The sequence below is a fragment of the Carex rostrata genome, chromosome 9, assembly GCF_964058835.1.
Source record: "Carex rostrata chromosome 9, lpCarRost1.2, whole genome shotgun sequence".
NCBI lineage: Eukaryota > Viridiplantae > Streptophyta > Magnoliopsida > Poales > Cyperaceae > Carex > Carex rostrata.
In genome coordinates, this window is record NC_135926.1 from 10,294,718 (window position 1) to 10,319,699 (window position 24,982).

Sequence of the window (24,982 nt, forward strand, 5' to 3'; positions counted from 1 at the left end):
AAGATAATACAACGCCACAATAATCACAAAACAACTGCCATATTTATCATATAATTATAGTTTATATAATGAGTAACATGTTCATAACATGTCACCTCCCTGTTTATTTGCTGAACTAATAAACTAAAAAAAAAAAAAAAAAGTAAGGCCGAAAATCACAAATGTTCTATGCAGTACTGTAAGTCTGAAGTCTGAACTGTAGCTTTACTTGGATAATATAAATAATGCAAGTAGAAATACATCAAAATATTCTTTTAATTTTCATTAGAATATATCAATTATTACGATCATGACGAGTTGACATGGCCAGTATCAACTTCACGCGAAACTTGATATAGGTCTTCCACCAAAATATCACCGAACAGGAACACGACAATTCGCAATATCCAGTAAACTGGCATGGACTGATTTGATTCCCGCATGCATGAATATCACGCGGTACCTTAGCTAATACCTGCACAAATCACTAATTACCATAATTAAGTTTCATTTTTAAAATGAGTTTTTCTTGAATACTTTCTTGTTCAAAAGCATGTGTTTTATAAAATAAACTTCTAAGAAATCATAATTCCTTGTAGTAATTATAGTATATGCAATACAAACCTTTAAAAAATGTATCAACTACGCTTTATCATGATCATGTTAAATTAAATATATTTTATGAAATTGAACTTAATAGATGTACTTGTTAAAGTTTAGAAAGTCATAAAGTTGTAAGACACCATACCTGAATTCGTTGCAAAAAAGTTCGCTTGATCCATATGATTCCGAGCATCATTTCCTAATATTTCATATAAACCGTTTATTTATAAGTTATAACTAGTTTAATTGTTAATTTTTCAAAATTATTTGAAACTAGAAGCTAGCCTAACCTAGAATTTGCTTGGTCACAGAAACCTAATTCTCTAATTAAATTACAAGCTTAAACTTAAAACTTGTTTGAATCCAAGGCATATTCGGAATTAAAAAAATTGAGTCTATGGGTACTATCCATATCACGGATTGGTTCGTAATACGGATAAATATTTTCTTTTTCAAGATTCTAACGACTGATCCGAACCGTTCAACAAAATTCCCATATAAATATGTACTTTCAGACCAAATTCTATATTTTTTAGAAATTTTTTATTATTTTTAAAGATAGGTAGAGAATCAATGTTTTTGGAAGGTCTAGAATTTTCAGATCGAGTGATTTTTTGTCAATCTTCAAAAATAGCAAAAAAATTCTAAAAAATATAAAATTTGGTATGCAAGTACATATTTATATGGAATTCATGTTGAATGGTTCGGATCGACTACTAAAATTTGGACCCATGAAGGCCTGAACAGAGGTCTTACGGTACCAGTAGCTAACAGAGCTGGTACCAACCCGGTAACAGTATCAATTACCCTAATTACAGCATTCTGAACAATATAGGCTAAATCAATATAATAAAGGAACTCGATTTATTACCTCTGTCGATAATTTCTTAAACCGAGCTACTGACAGCCCCTCGCCATTATTCTCTTGCTCCATCTGCTTGATATTCACACCTCCTTTGAGAAAGAGGAAACGGAGGGATATATATAGCACAATGGCGCTTGGCTTTCAACACATGCCATTAATGGTTGGCCATTAAGAAAGGGAAGTAAAAGGCCAGTTCAGGCATTTGGGCATGCCAACTGCCAAGAGAGAGGGAATGAAGGGGTCTGCCATTGACAGGTGGGTCCTACCTCGTTTAAATGAATTTTATCTAATTTCCAAGTTAAAAATGTTCAAAAGTATATTTTTCTTAGTCGATATAAAAAAATCCAAAAATAGAAAAAAAAATAGATTGATCTAAACTTTCTAATTAACTATATGAGCATAGGGTTTCAAGGTTTCTTTCGTATGGTGAAAATTTATTTTCATAATTCTTGTATTAATATACGCATTTCATATTGTATAGATTTTCTATTTTCGAAAAAAATAAAAAATGTTACGGCTGTTACAGATCGTGACATGTGGTGGAATTATTGAATGATCCTGACAACATTTTCAAATCAATGCGAAAACATAAAACCAAAAAAATTTTACGTTGTATGTACAGATTGTTGGCTATTAAATTTGATATAATACAAGCATTAATGAATAGAAATCAAGAATCATTAAAGTTGAGATTGTTCAGAACTTAGATCATTTGATAGTGGGAGTAAAGGTTGTCTTTAAATATTTTCTCTGTCCTCATCCGTACAGCAAATATACTGAAGCGCTGAAATAGTTCATAGGACACTCGTCACATGTAAGACCACAAAGTAATGACCTCCCTTTAATAATTTGTGCAAGATTTTATTCATATTTAAATCTATCAATTTTCTTGTATAAGATAAGTTCTGATTTGTACAAATTATTTTTACTCTTTAAAATTTCACTCTCACTTTCTCCGTCGGAAATAAATCTGCTGCGATTCCAAAGATTACCTGCCATTCCTACTTTTTCAAATCTAACCATTAACTTTTTGAAATGCACAAATCTAAAAAAAAATTGTTTTTATGCACGAATCTCAAAACAAATGGACAATTAGATTTGAAAAAATAGGAACCTTAACCGCTGGTGAGAGTGAAATTTAATTGCTCCTCCGCTGGTGAGATTTTCTCAACTTAATTGCTGTATTTTTCTTCAAACGTTCTAGAATTCATTTATAATAAAAATGACCAGTTCAATTTTTCTTTCCTTCAATTTAATTATGAGGAGGGATCCGATTATACCCTTTTTTGGTGACACCGAATTACACTCTATTTTTAAAATTTTCAAAATTCAAGCAGTCGATCCATAAAAACAAATAATTCTTATACATTTGTTACTTGTGTAGTAAATTATTTTCTGTACTCGTAAGCAATAAGTCAAATTAGAAATAATATTTCATTGTGCTCAAAGAATTTTTTTCGTGTGATTGGAAATTGATATGTCAACAATCTACAAATAAAATAATCAATATAGCCAAAAAATATATATAATAATCAAAAGCTCTACTTGTTATATCGTTATAAATTAATTGGAAACCTACATACTTCAAATTAATGTACTAATTACTTAAAAAAATCACAAGAGAACAAATTAATGCACCAAGGCATATGACACTTTCACAGCAATGCTGCAATAAATTAATTTGTAAAAATATAATTTTTTTTTACAAATTGATTATTTTACGATAATATATAAGGTTTTATCATAAAAAAATATAAAAAAATACATGCCACAGTGATAATTAGTACTTCTACTTTAATATTTTTATTGAGCCACAACGTGCAACACGATTATTCAATATGATCTAAATATTTTATAAAAGAATCTCCTTAGAACATTATATTAGGGAAAGAAATGACTTAACGATTACTCATTGGATTATCCTTCTATAATGCAAGGATGGAAAATAAAAATTGTTGAAAGTGTCATTGCTTGTGGTCGGTTCAACTAAGATATTAATAGTTTTTTTTATTAATAATTTTAGCAGCAATATTATGAACAGCTTTCAAATTTCAATCATCAAAATATTAATAGCTTGATTGACACGAATAATTTTTCTGAGCGTTGTCTCAGCCTCTCAGGTACCTGACTCAACGCAATTGAAACGGACGTTCCAGATTTATTCAGTCGGTGCTGGTTCGAAATGGTGCAGGAACAGTATTATTTGTGCTTTGAGATTCGTGCCTAGTTAAAAAAAAAACATTTTTTTAACTGAGGGGCTGTCCGATTCCATTGTACTCGGTCCGATAACCTGAGGAATTCGGATCCAGGAAGTAACTCAATTTTTGAGCTTTTGCAACGAATTGAAGCTAAATCAACTGATTTGGGGATAGTCGCTAGTTGGATAAGGGAGAAGAAGCAAGAAAGGGTCGCGGGCAAGAGGGTCAGAGCGCTCGGTCAGGCTCAATTGAAAGAAGAAGCGACTGCAACTGGGTCCCAATGTTTGAATAGCAGTCAGGATCCGTTAAAGGAAATTATCGCTGACAAGGGGGCCCTTTGAGATCAGACTGAATTGATCGTTTCGCCTAACTGAGCCATCTCATCTTCAGCTAACGTGGCAGCAGACGTGGCAGATGCAGATTCAATAGGAGTCATTTATTTATCGTTTTTAGCAAATATAGTTTTGTTTGAATCGTCTATATAAGGCGGATGTGAATTCCCATCAAAGTGTCCAACTTTGTTGTTCTCGGTTATGAAATTTAAGTAATAGGCGGCCGTCAATCATACATAGGAAAAACTCAAATGAAACTTCTGCCTAAATCTAAACCTTAACCCTAATTCTATGAACTAACGAGAGCGAAAAAACCCCTAGTATGCTATGGAGGTCCAAGAGGCATTGCGTCAAGAGGCATTGCGCCTCTGGGAGAGGACATACATCCGATCAATCGAATCACAAGAAAAAGAAAAACCGCAAGGCTGGATTGATGAAGCCATTGGCTATTGGAAATCCCTTGACGATAGAGGTTTTTTTTTTCTTTCTTTCTTTCTTTCTTTCTATCTTTCCACGCGATGCATATTTGTCAGTAATTGGCATGAAATCTATGAATTCTCTATTTGATACAGAAGAGACAATTGAATTATTACTTTTTTATATCATAATCTTCACTGAACCAATTGAAGCGCATATGTAGTAAGTATATCTATTCAAACCATTCAAGACAATAATCTTGGTCAGATACCTAATTTTTTGCCTCAACAAGATGAAAATCATTGCAACTGTTATTGTCTTTAAGCCTGACTGTTGTTCCCTAACACAAGTTTCTCAATATGCTTCTCACCGCAGTAAAGAAGAGCTTCTTGCTTGTGAATACCTCTGATCTGGACTATTTCTCTTGTGAATATCTCAATATTCCATCGCTGAGATATTTGCTTGCGGATGTGGTCGCATTTCGCCAACTTTACAATCGATGGGATGTCTACATCTGCCCAAGCCCTGGGTGCCTCCGTTGGTTTGTAATTAGTGATTTTCTCCTTATTCACCTGGCATGTGAGCACTTACCAGGGATTGATCAAACTAATGCATGGTCATTAGAATGTGATTTGGCCCACCAGAATTGGTGTGTCCAGACCCTTCCCAAAACTGTCTGGAAACCCATTGATGTTGAGCGTGCATTTGGCTTCCTGTATGATGCACGTGGGTGTAGTCACGATGGTGGCAGCTTGTTTAACAATTTGCCGTTGTCAGAGGATTCCAGGAGGTCAGAACTCTTGGAAAAATTGCGCAAGGGATTCGAAAAGTTGATAGAACACCAAGAGAAGTCTTTCTTTTCAATGCTCTCTAATGGACGCTTGAGGGCACTTATTCACCTGGCGGCCAAGCACATTGTTTACCCGACAAGCAGTATAAGCCTCACTTACCCATTTAGAAACCTTTTGGAGCATTTGCCTATCTGCTTCTGTTTTCTGGAGGAGGAGCCCCTCTCCTGTTTTGTTCAACTTGTAGATGACATGGTTCATTTTGTCAACCAAGTTAAAGCCGCACCTCCAAATGGGATAATGGATCTTAGCACGTCTAATGTATTCTGGAGCAAGAATGGCAATTGCCTAGATGCACTTACCGGTCCCTTTAGAAATGGCAGCCAGTATTATTTTGATTTGGATGAAGACGAGATAGAATGGCAGCTTAGTGACTCGGGCGGGCTACCACGTTGGGTTTTTGAAGCACCGTGTATCCCGTCAATTGAACTAGTCCCTGCCAAAGCCTCCGAAATGTTTCATCTGGTGGAGAGCAAGGTAAAGTCCTTTGTGAACCGCCTCACCATCTCTAACATGCAGTCTGCACCTACTGAAGTTGTCTACTTTAAATTGTGGAGTGTGATGTGCGGAACCTATGAGTCACTTGTTGACTCCCCACCTTCTTTATTGTCAACTGAGGAATTGAACTTATGGAACAGTGAATCAGCCCGTGGTCCCTTCAACCACAGGTTTTTTTCTTGCTCTCCTCCTGAAGAACTTGTTGAATTCCAGAGAACTGCATTTCGTTTTAAGGTCGGTGATTTAATGATATCTCCACTCAGCTATTCTTCCTCCCACCCTTCTATTTATGTTTCTTATTATTTGTGTTGATCCAGTAATGTAATTTTTGGATTGCAGATCATAGAGCCAGGCTATCTTGAACTCATCAAATTATCTTTTGAGCTGCAATGCTTGAAGCCTCAAATTGAGGAGCTCTGTAAGATTGACCTCCGCAAGTGTATTTTGCCTCTCTTAAGATCATATTTGCGGGTATGCAATTTGTTTGGTAGCCTCACTTGCAGGACGGTATGCATATTCTTTCTAGCAGGAAAATATCAAATATGACTTGCTTTTTTTTTATTCATTTGCAGATGAAGCTGTATGCGTATGTGAATATGTACAACTACCAGCCTGTAGAGGATACAGGTGTTCAAATCAGCATAGAAAATGTAAGAGGGTCATGCCTCAATCCTAAACATGATAAATTTTGCTAAATCCTGTAGCAGATAACAGGTCTTATATGCTGCTAGTCCATCAAGAGGGTCCAGATTCCAGACTCAAAAAATATAAACATGGTGTATTGTATAACTCATAACAGATACCAGTCTAGTGGTCAGTATGTTCGACTACCAGATATGACTGGCACAAATTGAAACTCAACATAAAAATCTGTCTGGTGTTTTCAAGGAAACCTAAGTTGATGCTCCAATGATCGGCTAAAGGGCCTCATGTCAGCTAGTTTGTTATTGCAGAGATATGTTAAATGGACAGAAGAAGTGGGAGAGGGACTTACAGAGATCAGTGATGAGCTCTCTGATGAGACAGACGAGGATTATAGAGACATCTCAGTTTCTGATACCGGATATGAGGATGAATCAGCATCAGTTCCCATCTGGGTGAAACATACTACAAATCGTAGCTTGTATCTCTTCCTGAGTGAGAGCGGGCTTTTGGAGACTGAAGTCACTGGTCTTCTTGTCTGGGGTTCAATCACTGATGTCATTAAGCATTGTGTCCAAACTGGCTGCCTTTCCATTGCACTCCAAATTTGGGAACGGAAAACCTACAGGTCCCTAAAGTACTGGTGCTGCTGCTGTAGGGAGTTGGAATTTCCATATCGGGAGCGTCATATGGAGCATATGGAGAGGGTGCACAAGCTTGGCTTTCCTCTTAATGCGTACTGGTTGATGCCCATGCCACAAAAACAATATGAGGTCAAGGGTGAGCTAGGCTTGGAGCTGGAGAAGGCTCCCTCGGGAAGTACTGTTAATTGGGATGGCTCCGTCACTTTTGACCACAATTACAATTGCTTTATTGTAGATGCTGCCAAGCTAAGTCAAATACCCTCCAATAACGGTGAATTTTGTGATGATGCATTACTGAGTGATAAATTTCGGCATATACAGGATCAACTCTCTATCTTGAAAAACCTTTTTGATTAGAAACACAAATTTTTGAGGATGCACAATTATGTTTTCTCCATGCAGAAGGTTTGCTATTGCTGTTAAATTTCCCCCACTCTCTCTCTCTCTCTCTCTCTCTCTCTCATAGACTCATGGTCTCTTTGCAGCTTGAAATGGACACTGAAATTGTACAATCTTGTGCTCGAATTGACAACCTAAAACTGGAACTCTCTGAATGCGGCCTTTCTGAGTACAACATCTTTTCTCCCATTGGATCTATCACACCTGAGGTATGTATTAAAATTTATAAGCCAGTCTTGCCTTGTCAATAGCAATATTTTCTTGGATACACAATTCTGTTAATCAGCTAGGACTTCCAGCATGTGAGATGTGTGAGGTATGCAGACTGCCGCTTCTCTAGTTGTCATGCTGCATGGTTTCTTTTGACACATATCTCATGGACCCATGGTCTATTTGCAGCTCAAGATGGACACTGAAATCTTACAATATTGTGCTCGAATTGACAACCTAAAGCAGGAACTCTCTGATTGCTGCCTTTCTGAGTACAACATCTTGTCTCCCATTGGATCCTTCATACAGGTCTATATTACAATTTGTAAACCAGTCTTGCCTTGTCATTAGCAATATTTTATTGGATACACAATTATTATTATTATTATTTGTGTGTGTGTGTGTGTGTGCAGGCTAGATTTGGCATCAAGTCTGTTAATGAGCTTGGATTACCAGTGCGTGAGAGGTTTGAGGTATGCAGACTGCTGCTTCTCTATTTGTCATGCTGCATGGTTTCTCTTGAGTCTTGACACATATCTCATTCTCAGCACATTTTATCCCCCATCTGGTGGTGTTTTATTTTTGCTAAATTAATGTAGCGTTAATTGATTAATTGATTTTTAGGCTTTGCTCCATGCTGTTACATGCTCAGATGACTTTCCCTCAATTAACTTGGAGCTAGAATCGCCTGGCAAGGTCAGTAAACTTTTCAGCAAATGATCCACCCAAGAAAAACACACGCACGCACGCACATTAGTAATCCTTTAGTTTGCATGCTATTCCTTCTTCCATATAGAGCCAAAGAAATAAAGGGATTAATTAGTCAGCAGTGCTCTGCTAGTCTGCTGAGCTAATGCATGCATTTGTCTTAACAATGCTCGTCCTAGTTAAGTTTTGTATGCTGATAAATATTATTAGCAGGTGCTTATCAAAATTAAGGAGCACGGTGGACAGTTTGGATTCGCTTATGTTGGAATGTCTTGGAAATTTAATGGTGCGTAACTTTTCATTTTTCTTACACTTGTTAAAGATGTTCTGTCATAGGAAATATATAATTTTTGTTATAACTTAATTACTTGTTTGTATGTTAATTTTTGTTGCTTAATTATGTAAATCTCAGGGGAGATTTCTATCAATGGGATAAAGAGGGCAGTTAATGGCTCTTTCCAAATGGTTGCATCAAGAAATTGGGAGTCAGATTATTTTCTAACCGATGAAAATATGACTTTGAATGTTGATGGGGTTAATGATAATGATGAGTATTGTAAATGGATAGTACAGAGCACTCTTAGAGAAGAAGTGATTGACAAGTTATGTGAGTTTGAAGCCGAGTTTGCCAAGGTGGTCCTAGAAGGAATATAGAGGCCATGTTAATTTTGTTTAGCTATTTGTGGGTTGATCTGTTCCTTGTCTGTCTTTTTGCCTGTTTAATCAAATGCACTAGTATAACTGTGAGATTGTGCTAACTGGTTCCTTTTTCATCAATTATATTTTCGTCTTGGACAGTTTTGGTTTACTGAAAAATTGTTAATCCGTCAAAATCTGCCGAATAGGATGTCCGCGGATCCGTACAATTAGTAGAAATATGAACTGTTTTTGTAATCCAGCGATTTTGATCCCCTAATTTATAATAAAACAGAAAATATTTTTGGTTGGTTTTTTTAAGGTATTATTTTCTGTCAAGGTACCAAACAGAGAAATAGAAAATAAAACTATAGTCAAACAGAGAAACACTACAATCTTAAAGCTTTTACTAAGGTAAGTTTCTAAATATAGGCTGTAATAATTTACTTTTATATATTAGGTATTTTAACAAGAGGAGGGATCTACACCGACTTACAATCTACATTTTCAAAGTCCAAACAGTTGATCCAAATCATTAAACATGATGGATATATTAAAATGTGTTTGAAGATCAAATTTTATATATTTTTTAATTTTTTTTACTATTTATTAAGATGGGTATAAAAATTCAATGGTCTGAAAATAACGATTTTGTAAAATACTTGATAAATTGTAAAAAATTCAAAAAAAAAAAAATTTTGATCTGGACGCATATTTTAATATATCTATCGTGTTAAATTGTTTGGATCAACTTTGAATACTTTGAAAATATAGAGTGCAATTTAGTGTCATGAAAAAAGAGTCTAAGTGGATCCCTCCTCCTTTAACAATTCAAATTATAATCTTGAACAATGGTCTTTAGATATTATTTTTATTAGATAAAATTATTGTTTAAATATAGCTGTGCATGATGTTTTATAAAAGAACTATTACTTGATGGTTTTGACATTAAATTAAATTGTATATATCGAATGGAATTTCTGAGGCCTTAGATATACTATTTCAACCTCAAATATCAAAATATATAAGTTTTGAAAGCTCCAAATAATGTATAAGTTATGACATAAATATATTAAGAGTAAGACTTAGTTGCTATGGATAGCATAAGATCTTCCGTGCTACGGTTTTAAAAACTAATTTTATAAATTTCAAATTTCGATTTTAAGTAGCTCAATAAAATTTTTATATAATGAACTTGTAGAATACTAATTTTTACTACTTTTTATAATTTATGAAAAAATAGTAAAAAATGGTTAAATAGAAAAGAATATCAATGTTTTTGGCCATTTTTTGCCATCTTTAAAAAATAAAAAATAGTAAAAATTGGTATTCTACAAATTCATTATATAACAAATTTACTGAGCTATTTAGATCGAAATTTGAAGTTTATACAGTTAGTTTTTGAGACCGTAACACAAAAGACCTTATACTATCCATAGTACCTAAGCCTTACTCATATATTAAATAACATTTCTACACTAAATTTTAAAAATTAATATTCCAATGGACCATCCAACTATCCAAGTCATATACAATGCTCTTTTGTCAGTTGTTTTTGAACACCCATATATTTTTGGCGACATATACATATATGGTTAAAGTACATAATCACTGAGATTAGAATATACACTTCTTTCGACCAAATATAACGCTTAACATTTTAGAAGGATAATCCAATGAGTCATTGTTAGGTCATTTTTTCCCTAATATAATGTTCTAAGGTATTTTCTTTTATAAAATATTTAGATCATAATGAATGATTGTATTGCACATTGTGACTCAATAAAAATATCAAAGTAGAGTAGCTTAATTATATAACTACATTATATTTGTGAGTAGGGCTGAAATATAAGGTTAATTTTCTATGTACTTTCGAAGACTTTTTTAGTTTTCAATTTACTCTTAAACTCTTTATTATATTTAATACATCTCTTTACTCGTTTTATATTTTCCTATTTACCTTTAGAGTTATTTAACATTTAAATGTCAGTAACTAATTCTAATGGTAAATAGGAAAATATAAAAAGAGTTAAGAGATATATTAAATATAATAAATAGTGTAGGGGTAAATAAAAAATTAAGAAAAATATCACTTACTCACACAATTAAAGGTTCAAAATTTTTTTATTTTTTTTATTTATAGGTCAAGATAAACATTAGATGTGGTTTATATTCTTTATCATATTCATATAAGAAAAATATCACTTACAGATTTTAGTTTTGTATGAATTTATAAGTTGAATATTTACGTTCAAAATTTATTTACATTGCTGTATAAATATCAAATACTAATAAAATCAAATCAAAATGTCATGATCTTTTACCTTTGTATAGAAAAAAAATATATAAATGATATTTTATTTTAACATTTATATTTTTAAATTTTAAATTACTTTAGTTTTAAAAATAGAGACATATCTAGAAAAAAACTCAGTATTATTTCTATTTTGAGATTCGTGCAGAACGCATTTAAACGGTTGAGATTTTCCATAAAGTCACGCAAAGTTTGAGATATCTCGGAGGATACGAATTCCTTGGGGACCATGACGAGGTTGTGTGAACATCAGCGATGTCAACTTTCTTTCCTCAAGTTGGTACGAATGAATAATAATTTAATATTATTTTTACAATTTGAAAAGGGAATTTTTGTACGGCATTTAAAAAAAAATTCAAAATCAGTGAATTTTATTTTCAATAATTCAGAGTTAAAATACATTATTAGTTTTATACTTCAATCGCACTCTACAATTTTATCTTTATTTTTAAAATTTAAATATTTGAAGATCAAATTTTATAATTATTTTTACTATTTCTTAGACATATAGAAACAGTGATTTTATACCTATCTAAAACTAGTAAAAATTGTCAAAAAAATATAAAATTTGGTCTTCAGGTATATTTTAATATAACAATTATGTTGAGCGGTTCGAATTAATTGTTTGGACTTTAAAAACGACAAAAAAAAATGTAGAGCATGATTGGAGCACATAACTGATAATATATTTAGGATTATGTACCCTCCAAGACTTTCTTAATTTAATATATTTAGGATTATGTACCCTCCAAGACTTTCTTAATTAAGAAAGTCTTGGAGGGTACATAATCCTAAATATATTATCAGTTATGTGCTCCAATCATGCTCTACATTTTTTTTGTCGTTTTTAAAGTCCAAACAATTAATTCGAACCGCTCAACATAATTGTTATATTAAAATATACCTGTAGACCAAATTTTATATTTTTTGGACAATTTTTACTAGTTTTAGATAGATATAAAATCACTGTTTTTATCTGTCTAAGAAATAGTAAAAATAATTATAAAATTTGATCTTCAAATATTCAAATTTTAAAAATAAAGATAAAATTGCAGAGTGCGATTGAAGTATAAAACTAATAATGTATTTTAACTCTGAATTATTGAAAATAAAATTCACTGAAATTGAATATTTTTTTTTAAATGCCGTACAAAAATTTCCTTTTCAAAATGTAAAAATAATATTAAATTATTATTAATTCGTACCAACTTGAGGAAAGAAAGTTGACATCGCTGATGTTCACACAACCTCGTCATGGTCCCCGAGGAATTCGTATCCTCTGAGATATCTCAAACTTTGCGTGACTTTATGGAAAATCTCAACCGTTTAAATGGGTTCTGCACGAATTTCAAAGTACAAATAATACTGACCCCTACATTAACCCCGAATAGGCGCCTGACACGTCGGTCACGCAAAAATTGAGGTATCTCAGAGGATACGCACTCGTCCCCAAGTCCCCATACTCGAAATTATAGAACCGAACAGGCCATAAATTTATATGCTGCCAACATCCTAATTATTAGGCTATGTGCATCTGTGGTCGCACGATTGACAGAATTTTGGGTAATATTCAAGCGGTTTTTGGCGAACCTAGCTTACATTACTCTGGTGCACCGAATTTTATTATGTCGGAGCCGAAGAATTTACATCCAGGGAAATAAATGTCATATGATTTTATTAATGGATTCGAACCTAGCTTTCAAAATGTCATGATTTTTTAAAGTACTTAATAAATAGTAAAAAAATTCAAAAAAAATATAATTTGATCTGGATGCATATTTAATTTTAATATATCTATCATGTTAAACGGTTTAAAAATGTAATTCGATGTCACCAAAAAAGAATGCAAGTGAATCCCTTCTCCTTTAACATTTCATATTATAATCTTGAACAATGGTCTTTAGATGCTATTTTTATTAGATACTAAAATTATTGTTTAAATATAGCTGTGATTTCCACTAACCTTCAAAAAAAAAAAATATACATATAGCTGTGCATGATTTTTTATAAAACAACTATTACTTGATGGTTTTGACATTAAATTAAATTGTATATATCGAATGGAATTTCTGAGCCTTTAGATATACGATTTCAACCTCAGATATCAAAATATAAGTTTTGAAAGCTTCAAATAATGTATAAGTTATGACATAAATATATTAAGAGTAAAGCTTAGCCGCTATGGATAGCATAAGATCTTCTATGCTACAGCTTCAAAAACTAATTTTATAAATTTCAAATTTCAGTCTAAGTAGCTCAATAAATTTTTTATATAATGAACTTGTAGAATACCAAATTTTACTATTTTTTATGATTTATGAAAAGATGGCAAAAAATGGTTAAATAGAAAAAAATATCAATGTTTTTGGTCATTTTTTACCATCTTTAAAAAATTACAAAAATAGTAAAAATTAGTATTCTACAAATTCATTATATAACAAATTTACTGAGCTACTTAGATCAAAGTTTGAAGTTTATACAATTGATTTTTGAGACCGTAGCACGAAAGACCTTATACTATGCATAGCACCTAAGCCTTACTCATATATTAAATAACATTTCTACACTAATTTTCAAAAATTAATATTCCAATGGACTATCCAACTATCCAAGTCATATCCAATGCTCTTTTGGCAGTTGTTTTTGAAAAGCCATCTATTTTTGGCGACATATACATATATGGTTAAAGTACATTGTACATACACTTCTTTCGACCAAATATAACGCTTAACATTTTAGAAGGATAATCCAATGAGTCATTGTTAGCTTTCCGGCCGTTGACATAGCTGATGTCCGCACAATCTTGTCAGTTGTCACGGTCCCAAGTCCCCATACTCAAAATTATAGAACCCAACAGGCCATAAAATCTATATATGCTGCCAACATCCTAATTAATTAAATTATTAAGTTATGTGTATCTGTGGTCGCACGATAGACAGAATTTTGAATAATATGCAAGCGGAAGCGGTTTCTGTAAGCTCTGCTGCACTGAATTTTATCATGTCGATTCACATCCAAATCCAAATATCCAATGCATTATATGAAAAGGGAATCTTTTACAGTTAACGGATTCGAACCGTTAATTTAACTCTACACGAATCTCAAAGCATCACATAATACTGCCCTCTGCAGCCCTGCACACCGCTTTTGACAAAATTTGCAACTGGTGAGACCCACCGTCCAATACTACAGAAGAACTTGCCCCCCCAGTTATCAATCTTTTGTGGCACAATTAAAGGTTCAAATATTTTTTTATTTTTTATTTATAGGTCAAGATAAACATTAGATATTTATAGGTCAAAGATAAACATTAGATGTGGTTTATATTTTTTATCATATTCATATAAGAAAAATATCACTTACAGATTTTTGTTTTGTATGAATTTATAAGTTGAATATTTACGTTCGAAATTTATTTACATTGCTGTATTTTTATAAATATCAAATACTAATAAAATAAAATAAAAATGTCATGATCTTTTACCTTTGTATAGAAAAAAAATATATAAATGATATTTTATTTTAACATTTATATTTTTAAATTGTAAATTACTTTAGTTTTAAAAATAGAGACGTATCTAGAAAAAACTCTGTATTTGAAGTTTTGAACTATCCTCTTGAAACAATACCGTCTTCATATAGGACTGCAAATGAATTAAATTGAATCGAACTTAATTTAGTTTGAGTTCGAATCAATTACGAATTGAACTAGTTTGAAATCGAAGCAGGGTTTCAAATTGAAAAGAAGAGTTCGAGTCTGAACTAGTTTGAAATTGAAGCAGGGTTTCAAATTGAAAAGAAGACTTCGAGTTTAATTCGGTGCAATTTGAATTAGTTTTGAATCAAACTAGTTCGAAATTGAAGCATATTTTAGAACTAAAAAGAAAAGTTTCAAACAGAGTCAGACTCACTTCGAGTTCGATTCGAACTAATTTTGAACCGAATGAACTTGACTCGTTTCAGAACCGAACTCATTTGATTCGTTTTAAAACAAACTTTTTTTCAAATCGAATAACCTCGTACGAGCTTTCTGTGCAGCCCATAGTCTTCAGCGTATCTATCAACCAATCCAACGGCGAGGAATTGTTCGATCTGATCCAATATTGTGGGCCTTACCCCACCGTTGCCCCTCACACCCAATGGGCGACAGCCCACTGAACTAACCAACTACTTCCCACTAATTTCTTTTATTTTTTTCATGAAATTTTCTATACACAAACAATAAATTCTACAATTAGACACTACAAGGCCCTCTGCCCTATCACGAACCTAACAATCCAGACAGTGTAATATAGCGTAGAAAATTTGCGTGAATGTAGAATAGCAGAGTGACCTGGAGAAACCGGTTGCGAGCGCACTGGAACCGATAGAGTTCTGAGTTCTGACAAAGCGGAACGGTGGAGACGCGGCACCTACTGTAACCGTCAACGAGAAATCAACTACGATCACGGAGATTCGGAGAAAATCAGTGAGCACGCAGAAATAGAGGTGCCGATATTCGCACCACCGGAAACGAATCTGCTGAAATTCTCAAGTGTGAACAGTGTTTCTGAAATTTCTGCCTTTTCAAATCCAGCCATTAAACTGTTTCGAGATGCGTGCACAGAAAATTCAGTTATTTTGAGATTGGAGCATTAAAAAATTGAACGGATGGATTTAGAATTTCAGGGATTTCAGAAATACTGTTCATGAATCAGAGATTGCAGCAGATTTCAATTCCACACCACCACCCTATAACAGAACACTGCATAATTCTTTTTTAACGGATAGACAATTTTGTCCCTAATTATTTCTCCAAGCGTTGAATTTGCTTTCCTATCTATTAAGAATTTAAGATATAATATTAACTTTCTTAGATTCCAATATAATAAAAACTTATAATTATTATATACATTTGTTAAAATCATTTTCTGTACTCGTAAAAGTCAAAACTAGAAATAATATTTCGTTATTTGAAATTGATATGTAAACAATCTACGAATAAAATAATCAAAAGCTCTACTTGTTATATCGTTATAAATTAATTGAAAACCTACACACTTCAAATTAATGTACTAATTACTTTGAAAAAATGACAAGAGAACAGATTAATGCACCAAGGCACATAACACTTTCACAGCAATGCTGCAATAAATCCTCTTTACATTACTATATAATATAATTTCGTAAAATAAGCTCTGGATTGATGCTATTTTAATAAACAGCAGTATACTTGTATGTTAAAATGGTAGTAATGAAGAAAAATATATATTGATTGTATGATAATAGTGAAATTAATTAATTAAATAGTTATGTATTTTTTTTTCAAACAACATCAACCGTCTATTCTATTGCTATAAGATCACTAATGTAATTTTTTTTAACATATTTTAGATGGTAAATTTATTTGATTGAAAATAATGAGACTTAAAGTAGACTTAAAATATACTTTTTTAAGTATTTATTTAAATTATATAATATACTATTAACAAAAAAATTAGTCCCAATAAATTTAAAAACATAATGAGACTTAAAATATTTCCATTTATTCTTATGGTAAGTTATTTATTTTGTCGGGGAGGACAACAAATTAAAAAAATGATCTTCTAAAGCTTGTTAATTAAAAATAAATAAATAATATCTAGATAGAGAAACTAATTTATGGATAAAATTGTCTATCGATTAAAATATTAAAAACGAGTCTCTCAGCCCTATGCTCCAGAGAAGGGTAGAAACTCTTTTATTAAAGGGAAGGAAAGAGAGCGAAGGAGAAGAGGAGAGGAATGCGGGCTACCCACGCTGTTTACTCGCTCCAGAAGAACAAAATCGGAGAGAGAAAGGAGGGGAGACGCTACTATAGCAAAGGTAACGCTCTATATGAATCTTCCAAATCAAGGTGTAGAAAATACTGTAGCAAGGAGAACCACAGCTGCCTCCTTCCTTCCTCTTCCTTTCCGTTCCTCTCCGTGTGGATTTTGTGGAGCACAGCCTAAAAAACAAACATTTAATTTTTATTAACATGTTCTCAAAGATGATATGTTATTTTTTAGATTTAAGATGACATTATCATACATATTAACTCTATAAGTATAATTACTATTAAGGAATATTTATATTTTTACAAATTATTTATTTTACGATAATATATAAGGTTTATCATAAAAATATTAAAAAACAAAAATTGCTACAATGTACTTCTACTTTAATATTTTTATTGAACTACAATGTGCAATCAATCACTCAATATGATCTAAATATTTTATTAAAAAAGTACCTTAGAACATTATATTAGGCAAGAAATGACTTAACAATGACTCATTGGATTATCCTTCTAATTTCAGTGATCATGTACTTTAACCATATTATATGTATACGTCGCCAAAAATAGATGGGTGTTCAAAAACAACTGCCAAAAGAGCATTGGATATGACTTGGATAGTTGGATAATCCATTGGAATATTAATTTTTGAAAATTAGTGTAGAAAATATATTTAATATATTTATGTCATAACTTATACATTATTTGAAGTTTTCAAAACTTATATATTTTGATATTTGAGGTTGAAATCGTATCTACCAGATAATATATAAAGTAAATTATTACAATTTATTTTTAGCAACTTATCTTAATAAATGTTTTGAGCAAAAATCTAAAATATTAAAACGTTCACGGTATTACTTAGTTCTATTCAAGAAAAAAGAAAACGTATCTAGATATCTTAATGCATATTTATCTATACACCAAATCCTTTCAGATATCTGTCTTCCTCTGTCCCCGCCCACAACCGGGCAACGGACACGTGTAGGTAAGAAACGACAAATCAGCCCCACTATAATTTCTTATGAACCCTTTCGATATCCAAAGTTTGCTCTCGCTCAGTGTTCACTGTCTGTCCTGCTCTCCTTAGTTCGGCTGTAAAACCCTAGCTGTAAACCAAATTTGGACCCTTAATCCGGCGATCTTCTCCGGCGATGTTACCGCTGGAAAACCTCATGTCGAAATCTATCACTCTCCTGCACTCTTCCCGTGAGATGTTTCCTCCGATCTAAGTCACATCCTTTCTCTTTCGACTGTATATATACTGAACCAATTAGGATCTCAGATCTGGTAGAACCAAGATATCTGTACATATACGTAGCGTATTAAAGTTTCTTGTACATATAGAGAGATAGAAAGGAAGATCGTGGAATGAATTTGACAGCGGTGAAGCAAGAGATAGCGTGTATGCGGGGCGGCAGAGAAGGAGTCGCCTCCTCCCGTGAAACTGCCGGATCCTTACCGGCGGAAGTAAGCTGGGAGATGCTAGATAAATCCAGGTTCTTCGTCCTTGGCGCTGCGCTATTTTCTGGTGTATCGGCCGCCTTATATCCAGCTGTAGTTTTAAAAACACACCTTCAGGTTATTACATATTCCAATTTTTATAAGGATATGTTTTTTCTACATGATCAATTTGGCAATATGCTTGCTTGAAGTTCGGGTTTAACCTTTGTTTGGGAATTGATATTTAACGAGCCAACACAAGGGTCTTTATATGAAACTTAACCCTGATTATTCTGTCATCTGGAATTATTCTTAGAGAAAGGGTGGTCTAGCTATCTAGCTTAATGGAATGCTTTACTTGGGAGTTGGGGCAGAATAAATTCTTATTCTAGCTGAACATGATTTAGACCTTTATGCTTGCTTCCTTCACATATTATCAAATGAAACCTGATTCTTTCTCTAATTGATTAGTCTAAAAGACAATGTATTAATTATATGCATTTATCTTTCTCAATTCCACAGGTACCACAACATTCCCAACAGCCACGGCCCCTTTTAACAGCAGCCCAGATCCTTCGTACAGATGGTCCACGTGGCTTTTACCGTGGCTTTGGAACCTCCCTGGCTGGCACAGTCCCGGCCCGTGCTCTATACATGGCAGCTCTTGAATCAACCAAGTCGGCTGTGGGGACCGCTGCCCTCCGCATGGGGCTTCCTGAGCCGGCCGCATCCACCACGGCTTCTGCTGCGGGTGGCGTCTCTGCTGCCATTGCTGCCCAACTCGTGTGGACTCCAGTTGACGTCATCTCTCAACGTCTCATGATACACAAACACAAGTACCTTGGCGGTGTTGACGCATTAAAAAAGATCGTCAAATATGAAGGTTTAAATGGATTGTACCGTGGTTTTGGCGTATCAATTCTGACATACGCACCATCTAATGCTGTCTGGTGGGCCAGTTATTCTGTGTCGCAACGGCTCATCTGGCAACTCGTTGGGTATGATAACAGCAATTACAGGTCAGTAATGGCGGTGCAGGGATTGAGTGCAGCAATGGCTGGCGGTGCTGCTGCTGTAGTCACAATGCCGTTGGATACAATCAAGACGAGGATGCAGGTGATGGATTGTAATGGTACGGTGGGGATGACGGTTAAAGGGTTGCTTAAAGAGGGGGGTTTGGGTGCTTGTTTTAGAGGTCTGGGGCCGAGATGGGCCTCCATGTCCCTGTCGGCTGCGACTATGATTACAACCTATGAGTTTATTAAGAGGTTGTCAGCAAAACAAGATTTGAATGAAAATGGGTAACTTCTTGTTTAGATTAGTTGCTAAATTTAATAAATTAGGATTTTCTTTGTTTTTGGTTATTCCCTAGCTTTGTTTGGTAGAGGAATGGTGGTTTGCAACTAATGAAATATCCCTAGAATTTTGTGTAGTTTGGTTTCTGTTATAATGAATCATACATAGTTATGGTACCAGAACCTACCAAAGTAATTGAACACACAAAAATAATCAAGTCAGTCCTATTAATAAAGGATTAACTTATTAAATTAGATGGTTGCATTTCAGAGGGACCCAGAATTCGGTGCTTGTTGTTGTGGTTTGCCAAGAGAATTTTATTATATTTAAGACATTATCTTGGTCACTACTTAGTAGGTTGACGTATAGGTTGTGGGACTGATGGTTTGATCAATTACTATATAAGAATCTCTTCCAGTGGTTGATTTTAATGCTGTAAAAGAAATCCATGCATTTAACTGGCTAGCATGTATTGGTTTGGTAAATTAGCACAGGAGGAACTAATATCAAGGCTAACCTATTGGTTTGGGCTGAAGTATGCACAAAGGGGGATGTAACAAGTGAAGTGAGCACTGAGGCGGTGCTCACTGCTCAGTAGTCAGAATATAATAGAATAAGCAATGTGGCACCAATCGTGATAACTAGTAAGATGTATGACTTGTAGTAAAAATACATAACGTACCTTTCCCCTCAGAAATTATCGACTAATTCAAAGACTTTATTATCTTGTGCTTGCGTCTGATAAGAAATTTTTTTTTTTTTTTTGATTAATTTGAGTTGACGGATGCAGCGCTTTTTTTATATGGTTCGGCAGTGAACATCAAAAAATTATTATTGAAATTTGGAAAGAAAGCAAAGCACAATTTTACAAGAAAAATGAAATGATAGGATGATTTAAATTAATTAGCTAACTGTTTATTTCGATTTCTTCGAGAAAAATGTTGAACTTGAAAGAGACCATACCCAAATTCCACGTATTAGCAATGACATGGCTATTGCCTATTGTAGCAAGTCGTTTTCTGATGTCACTTAAAAAAAAATAGGTCGTTTTCTGATGCGGTATGGCCGTATGGGTCACTCGATCACTTCTGTAAATGCGTATCCTCTGCATTAACTCAAAAAGGAATCTTTTGAGTTAATAAATTTCAACCGTCTGATTTTAAACGGAGCCAATCCGATCTTGGCTTATGATATAGGTCCTTCAATATTGGTGCGGATTTAGTCTGCAATAATCTTCAAACAGATCGGATGGTCAAGATTCATTGACTCAAAAGATTCCCTTTTGAGTTAATGCAGAGGATACGAATTCGACTTCTGTACCGTTCAAGTTTCGCTCCAGACACAAAAAAAAAAGTTTCGCTCCAGACATTCAGGATTGGATTAGGTAAATAAAGTGGGGCCCAGTGGTGGTCCCTTTGATAAGATATTATCTTGGCCTTTAGGTCCCCATTACCCCACCACTATCTGCTTTTTTAATTAAACCTGTCACTATGATACATGAAAATTAACGCTACAAAACACAAAAAGCAAGATAACATCATGAATTCCGGATCGTTTGTCAAACTTGTGAGATTTATTTTATTCTCATTATGAATCTGTAACTCCGTGACAGTTACGGACATTTTAATCAGTTAGAATCCTGTTTCTGTAGGTTCCGCTTAGTATTTAGTTTGAGTATCCATGTGGTATCTTCAATTATTATTTTTTATTATATCAAAATTATTTTCTATCTGTTACGAATTTACGGTGCAGAAGATTCCTTCTAGCGGTGTTACAGATCTCCTAAACTATCTCAAAACCCAATAACCATACAACCGAAATTTTTATTAATAGCACAACCAAAAAAAATTAAACCAAAACACCCTAGATTTGAGGGATTTCCACATTTACCTGGGCTGCACAATCAATCTGCGGCCCATTTATATGAAACCGCAGATTGATTTAGAGATCTCTCAAAACTTAAATATATTCAATATTATTATATTACATTTTTTTTTGCTACAAATAAAAATTTCGAACCATCCAAACTTCATTGTCGCCTTTTGTCCATCGTGAAAGGAAAATCACAGGGAACTCTATCAATTGAGAGGAAATGACGAAACAGCATACTGCTCATTTTCATACTGGAAACAAAAACGCTGATAATATCAACATTTTTTCTTCCAATCAATTAAAAAAATAATGGTTCCTGATTTCATTCGACGAGAAAGATATATATATATATAGTTTATTATGATGTAACGCCAATGACGTTTTTATATTGAGTTTTATATGTCTTAAATCTTGACGGGATTAAAATGTTTTTATATTGTTCATATAAGATAAGCACGAACATGTGGCATTTCACTGGCCCACGACCATTACTTAAAAAATGCAAACATTTAAGACATGTCTCGTTGGAAAAATATTAAGATACCTTTGGCTGGTTCTTAATTAATGCATTTTTTATTTGTCTGGATTGTAACAGCAATATTTAAGGATTGGAAATATATTTTCTCATCCATTTAAAAAATGCAAATTTTACAAATAGAAAATCTGGATAGGGAAAATAAAATCAGCTTGGGTCTCTTATCAGAAAAAATAAAAAACTGGGAATTTTGCAAAACAAGCATCCACGTGCACTTTTCTCAAAAAAAAAAAAAAATCGCAGGAGTTGCTCACAAGCCAGGAAAAAAAAACTGGGAATCTGTTTTTTCAAATCCAACTGTTTAAAAGGTAATTAATTTTTGTGTACAAATCTCAAACAAAATGAAGTTGAATTTGAAAAATCAGGCACCCTGCGATTTTTTTGGAATCGCAGCAGATTTATTTCCCACAAGCCACAAGCGTGTTTAAAAGGTAACCAGAGGCAAGTGGTGGAGTAATTTACCATCATTACCCACGTTGAATGGGTAAATACTAAATTATATTGCCTTTTTTTTTTTTTTGGCGGGGGGTAGTAGTAGGTGACCTTTTATGTATTTTTTGCATTAGTAAGTTGGCAATTTCGTGGCATTGGATTGCAGCCACGTATGTATATAACACAATAATCTTTCGGGTATAAAATGATACTTAGAGTGGAAAAAATATGTTGTGTCGTGATTTTGGTTTCGTATTGTACCGTGACTAAGTAAATAGTGATCTGTGTCGTGATCAAAATATCAAGGAGTGGTTATGGCACGCGACTACTCGCGTACCGTGTTCAAACGTAACCAGTCACGTTTCTCACGTTTAACTATTTTTTTATAATTTAAGTTAGTTTCTTCAAGATTCATCATTTGATTAAGACCTAACTGTTCTAATTACACGTGACTCGCGTGATTACGTGCTATGTCATGCCGTGACCAAAATGTCAAGGGGTAGTCACAGCACACAACAGTAACAAGTGTCGTGCCGTTCCGTGGCGGAGCCGGCTCTGCCGTGCCATTTTCCCCACACTATACTGTCCTTTTCAGTTTCAGATTTTCTCAATTTCTCACGTAGAATGGAAGCATCCATTTGTAGTCAAAACTCAGCATGACACTGCTAAAAGCCTAAAACTATATCATTTTTGGATTTTGAACTTAATTTAATTGTTTTTTATTTTTATTTTCTACTCTTGGGTTTTTGAATTCAGATCCAGTTCGGTACCAGACAGTGAAACTTTTAAATTCAGACCGTTCTTTAACCAAACACAAATCTCAAATTGGACCTCCTATAGTCATCATAGACACCGAAATTCAATCGCTCGTCTAAAATTGTGCCACGTTTATTGGTAACTTATACGGTACCGAGGAGGATACAGACTGGTTTTTAACCTACCTTTATCATCGAGGCAATGAACCGTGTGACTTGATGGAACCGGATCACCTACTTTCAGGGGTAGAAAATTTCTGCCCCTAGAGTCACTGTCGGGTAGATCCGGGATAACTTTTAACATTTAAATATTTAATCCCGAGCTCATCTCAAATCCACCTGACAGTGACTCTAAGAACATAAATTTTCTGCTCCCAGGAGTGCAAGAGATTCGGTTACTTAATTACAAATTCTACTTGCAATTTCCCTTGAATTTATTTAGTTGATTAAAAATGTCTATGAAGTATCCATGCAATTTCTCATCAGTCATCACTGCTAGAGAGGAATCCTGGATCAAAAACTTTTACCGAGTCTTAAAGGAAAATAATTCATAAACTATATGCTTATGAAATTGATTTACAGAACGCGCGTTGACATCAACGATAAAATTGTTTATGCAAGGAGATACAAGTGTGCGACCAATGAAGAAAAGGAAAATTTATCTATTAATATATCATGTATATATTTATAGTGCTTAACTTGACTCCAGCGGTTCTGACAGGGTACTGATTTTAACACAACTATTTTTTTTTTTATTAACACAACAATTTCAAACTTTTTATGTGTATAGACAACTTTGTCCCTCTTTTATTGTTGCTATAACTTGCCTTATTTGATTATGCAATCAACACTTTTCTTATTTTAATGATTATGATTATTTTATTTTCAAAATCAAAATATTTTTCTCTAGATGCATTTCTTTCCTAAAGAACCAAAGACAATAATTAACATTTACAACTCATAATTAACGAACTGAAAAATCAATTTACCAATCAACAAAAAAAAAACTTATACTTAAATTAGCAGATAATAAATTGTAGATTTTAATAATTAAAATGATAAGATATAAAGATAAAATTATCTAAGATTTAATTAAATTATATAATTTAAAATTAACAAAAATTACTGTCAACATTATTTTCAATTAATTGAGTATCATAATTAAAAGTAGGAAGCAATTACATCTATAGAAAAAGAAAAAGAAAATCTAAGTGGCAATTGGGGTATATTATTTCAAAATTTAATTGGGTAACATGCTAAATATTTTCTTCTTCTTTCCATCGTATAGTATACAATTAGAAGATAATATGAATGAAGGATAACAGATTTAGAAGTTTATATTTTAAAAAAACTTGTTAATTAAAAAAAAAAAGATGACTGCTTGATTGAGAAACAAATTGAGAGATAAAATTGTCTTTTTATTAAAATATTTAAAGTTTTTTGTGTTAATAATATTTTTTGTGGTGTGAATATCGGCACCCGTTCTGACAAGTAAAGGATGCATATAATATGCATTGATGGATGTCATTTTCATTTCGTCGGTCTGATGATGCATCCCG

The 24,982-nt window shown here is 33.4% G+C and overlaps 3 protein-coding genes and 1 long non-coding RNA gene across 4 annotated transcripts; 3 read left to right on the forward strand and 1 right to left on the reverse strand.

The window, feature by feature from the left end:
- Positions 1-385: 385 nt before the first annotated feature.
- LOC144559046 (uncharacterized) lies at positions 386-1,614 on the reverse strand. Its single transcript, XR_013513080.1, has 3 exons — positions 1,454-1,614; positions 728-781; positions 386-454 (listed from the first exon to the last, which is right to left on the reverse strand). It is a non-coding gene; the product is annotated as an uncharacterized LOC144559046 (long non-coding RNA).
- A 2,519-nt stretch (positions 1,615-4,133) lies between these two features.
- On the forward strand, positions 4,134-7,695 carry LOC144559994 (uncharacterized). The gene is made up of 6 exons (XM_078309158.1): positions 4,134-4,449; positions 4,770-5,978; positions 6,087-6,211; positions 6,313-6,390; positions 6,694-7,431; positions 7,512-7,695. Exons 1-5 carry the CDS (start codon positions 4,305-4,307, stop codon positions 7,381-7,383), a joined length of 2,247 nt encoding a protein of 748 aa, XP_078165284.1. The 5' UTR covers positions 4,134-4,304; the 3' UTR covers positions 7,384-7,431; positions 7,512-7,695.
- Positions 7,696-7,702: 7 nt separating this feature from the next.
- Positions 7,703-9,159, forward strand: LOC144559995 (uncharacterized). The gene is made up of 6 exons (XM_078309160.1): positions 7,703-7,741; positions 7,825-7,944; positions 8,049-8,108; positions 8,260-8,331; positions 8,557-8,629; positions 8,756-9,159. The coding sequence occupies exons 1-6, from the start codon at positions 7,733-7,735 to the stop codon at positions 8,995-8,997; spliced, it is 576 nt and encodes a 191-aa protein (XP_078165286.1). The 5' UTR covers positions 7,703-7,732; the 3' UTR covers positions 8,998-9,159.
- An 8,974-nt stretch (positions 9,160-18,133) lies between these two features.
- On the forward strand, positions 18,134-19,847 carry LOC144558970 (uncharacterized). Its single transcript, XM_078307859.1, has 2 exons — positions 18,134-18,671; positions 19,056-19,847. The coding sequence occupies exons 1-2, from the start codon at positions 18,462-18,464 to the stop codon at positions 19,836-19,838; spliced, it is 993 nt and encodes a 330-aa protein (XP_078163985.1). The 5' UTR covers positions 18,134-18,461; the 3' UTR covers positions 19,839-19,847.
- Positions 19,848-24,982: the final 5,135 nt, after the last annotated feature.

What these genes read in the sequence shown, in the direction of transcription:
- LOC144558970 (XM_078307859.1), top strand. Translation starts at nt 18,462, where the DNA reads ATGAATTTGACAGCGGTGAAGCAAGAGATAGCGTGTATGCGGGGCGGC. An exon ending in TTTTAAAAACACACCTTCAG is followed by an intron (nt 18,672 to 19,055) that starts GTTATTACATAT and finishes TCAATTCCACAG; the next exon opens with GTACCACAACATTCCCAACA.
- LOC144559994 (XM_078309158.1), top strand. Translation starts at nt 4,305, where the DNA reads ATGGAGGTCCAAGAGGCATTGCGTCAAGAGGCATTGCGCCTCTGGGAG. An exon ending in GAAATCCCTTGACGATAGAG is followed by an intron (nt 4,450 to 4,769) that starts GTTTTTTTTTTC and finishes TTCTCACCGCAG; the next exon opens with TAAAGAAGAGCTTCTTGCTT. An exon ending in TCTTAAGATCATATTTGCGG is followed by an intron (nt 6,212 to 6,312) that starts GTATGCAATTTG and finishes ATTCATTTGCAG; the next exon opens with ATGAAGCTGTATGCGTATGT.
- LOC144559995 (XM_078309160.1), top strand. An exon ending in CCATTGGATCCTTCATACAG is followed by an intron (nt 7,945 to 8,048) that starts GTCTATATTACA and finishes GTGTGTGTGCAG; the next exon opens with GCTAGATTTGGCATCAAGTC. An exon ending in AGCTAGAATCGCCTGGCAAG is followed by an intron (nt 8,332 to 8,556) that starts GTCAGTAAACTT and finishes TATTATTAGCAG; the next exon opens with GTGCTTATCAAAATTAAGGA.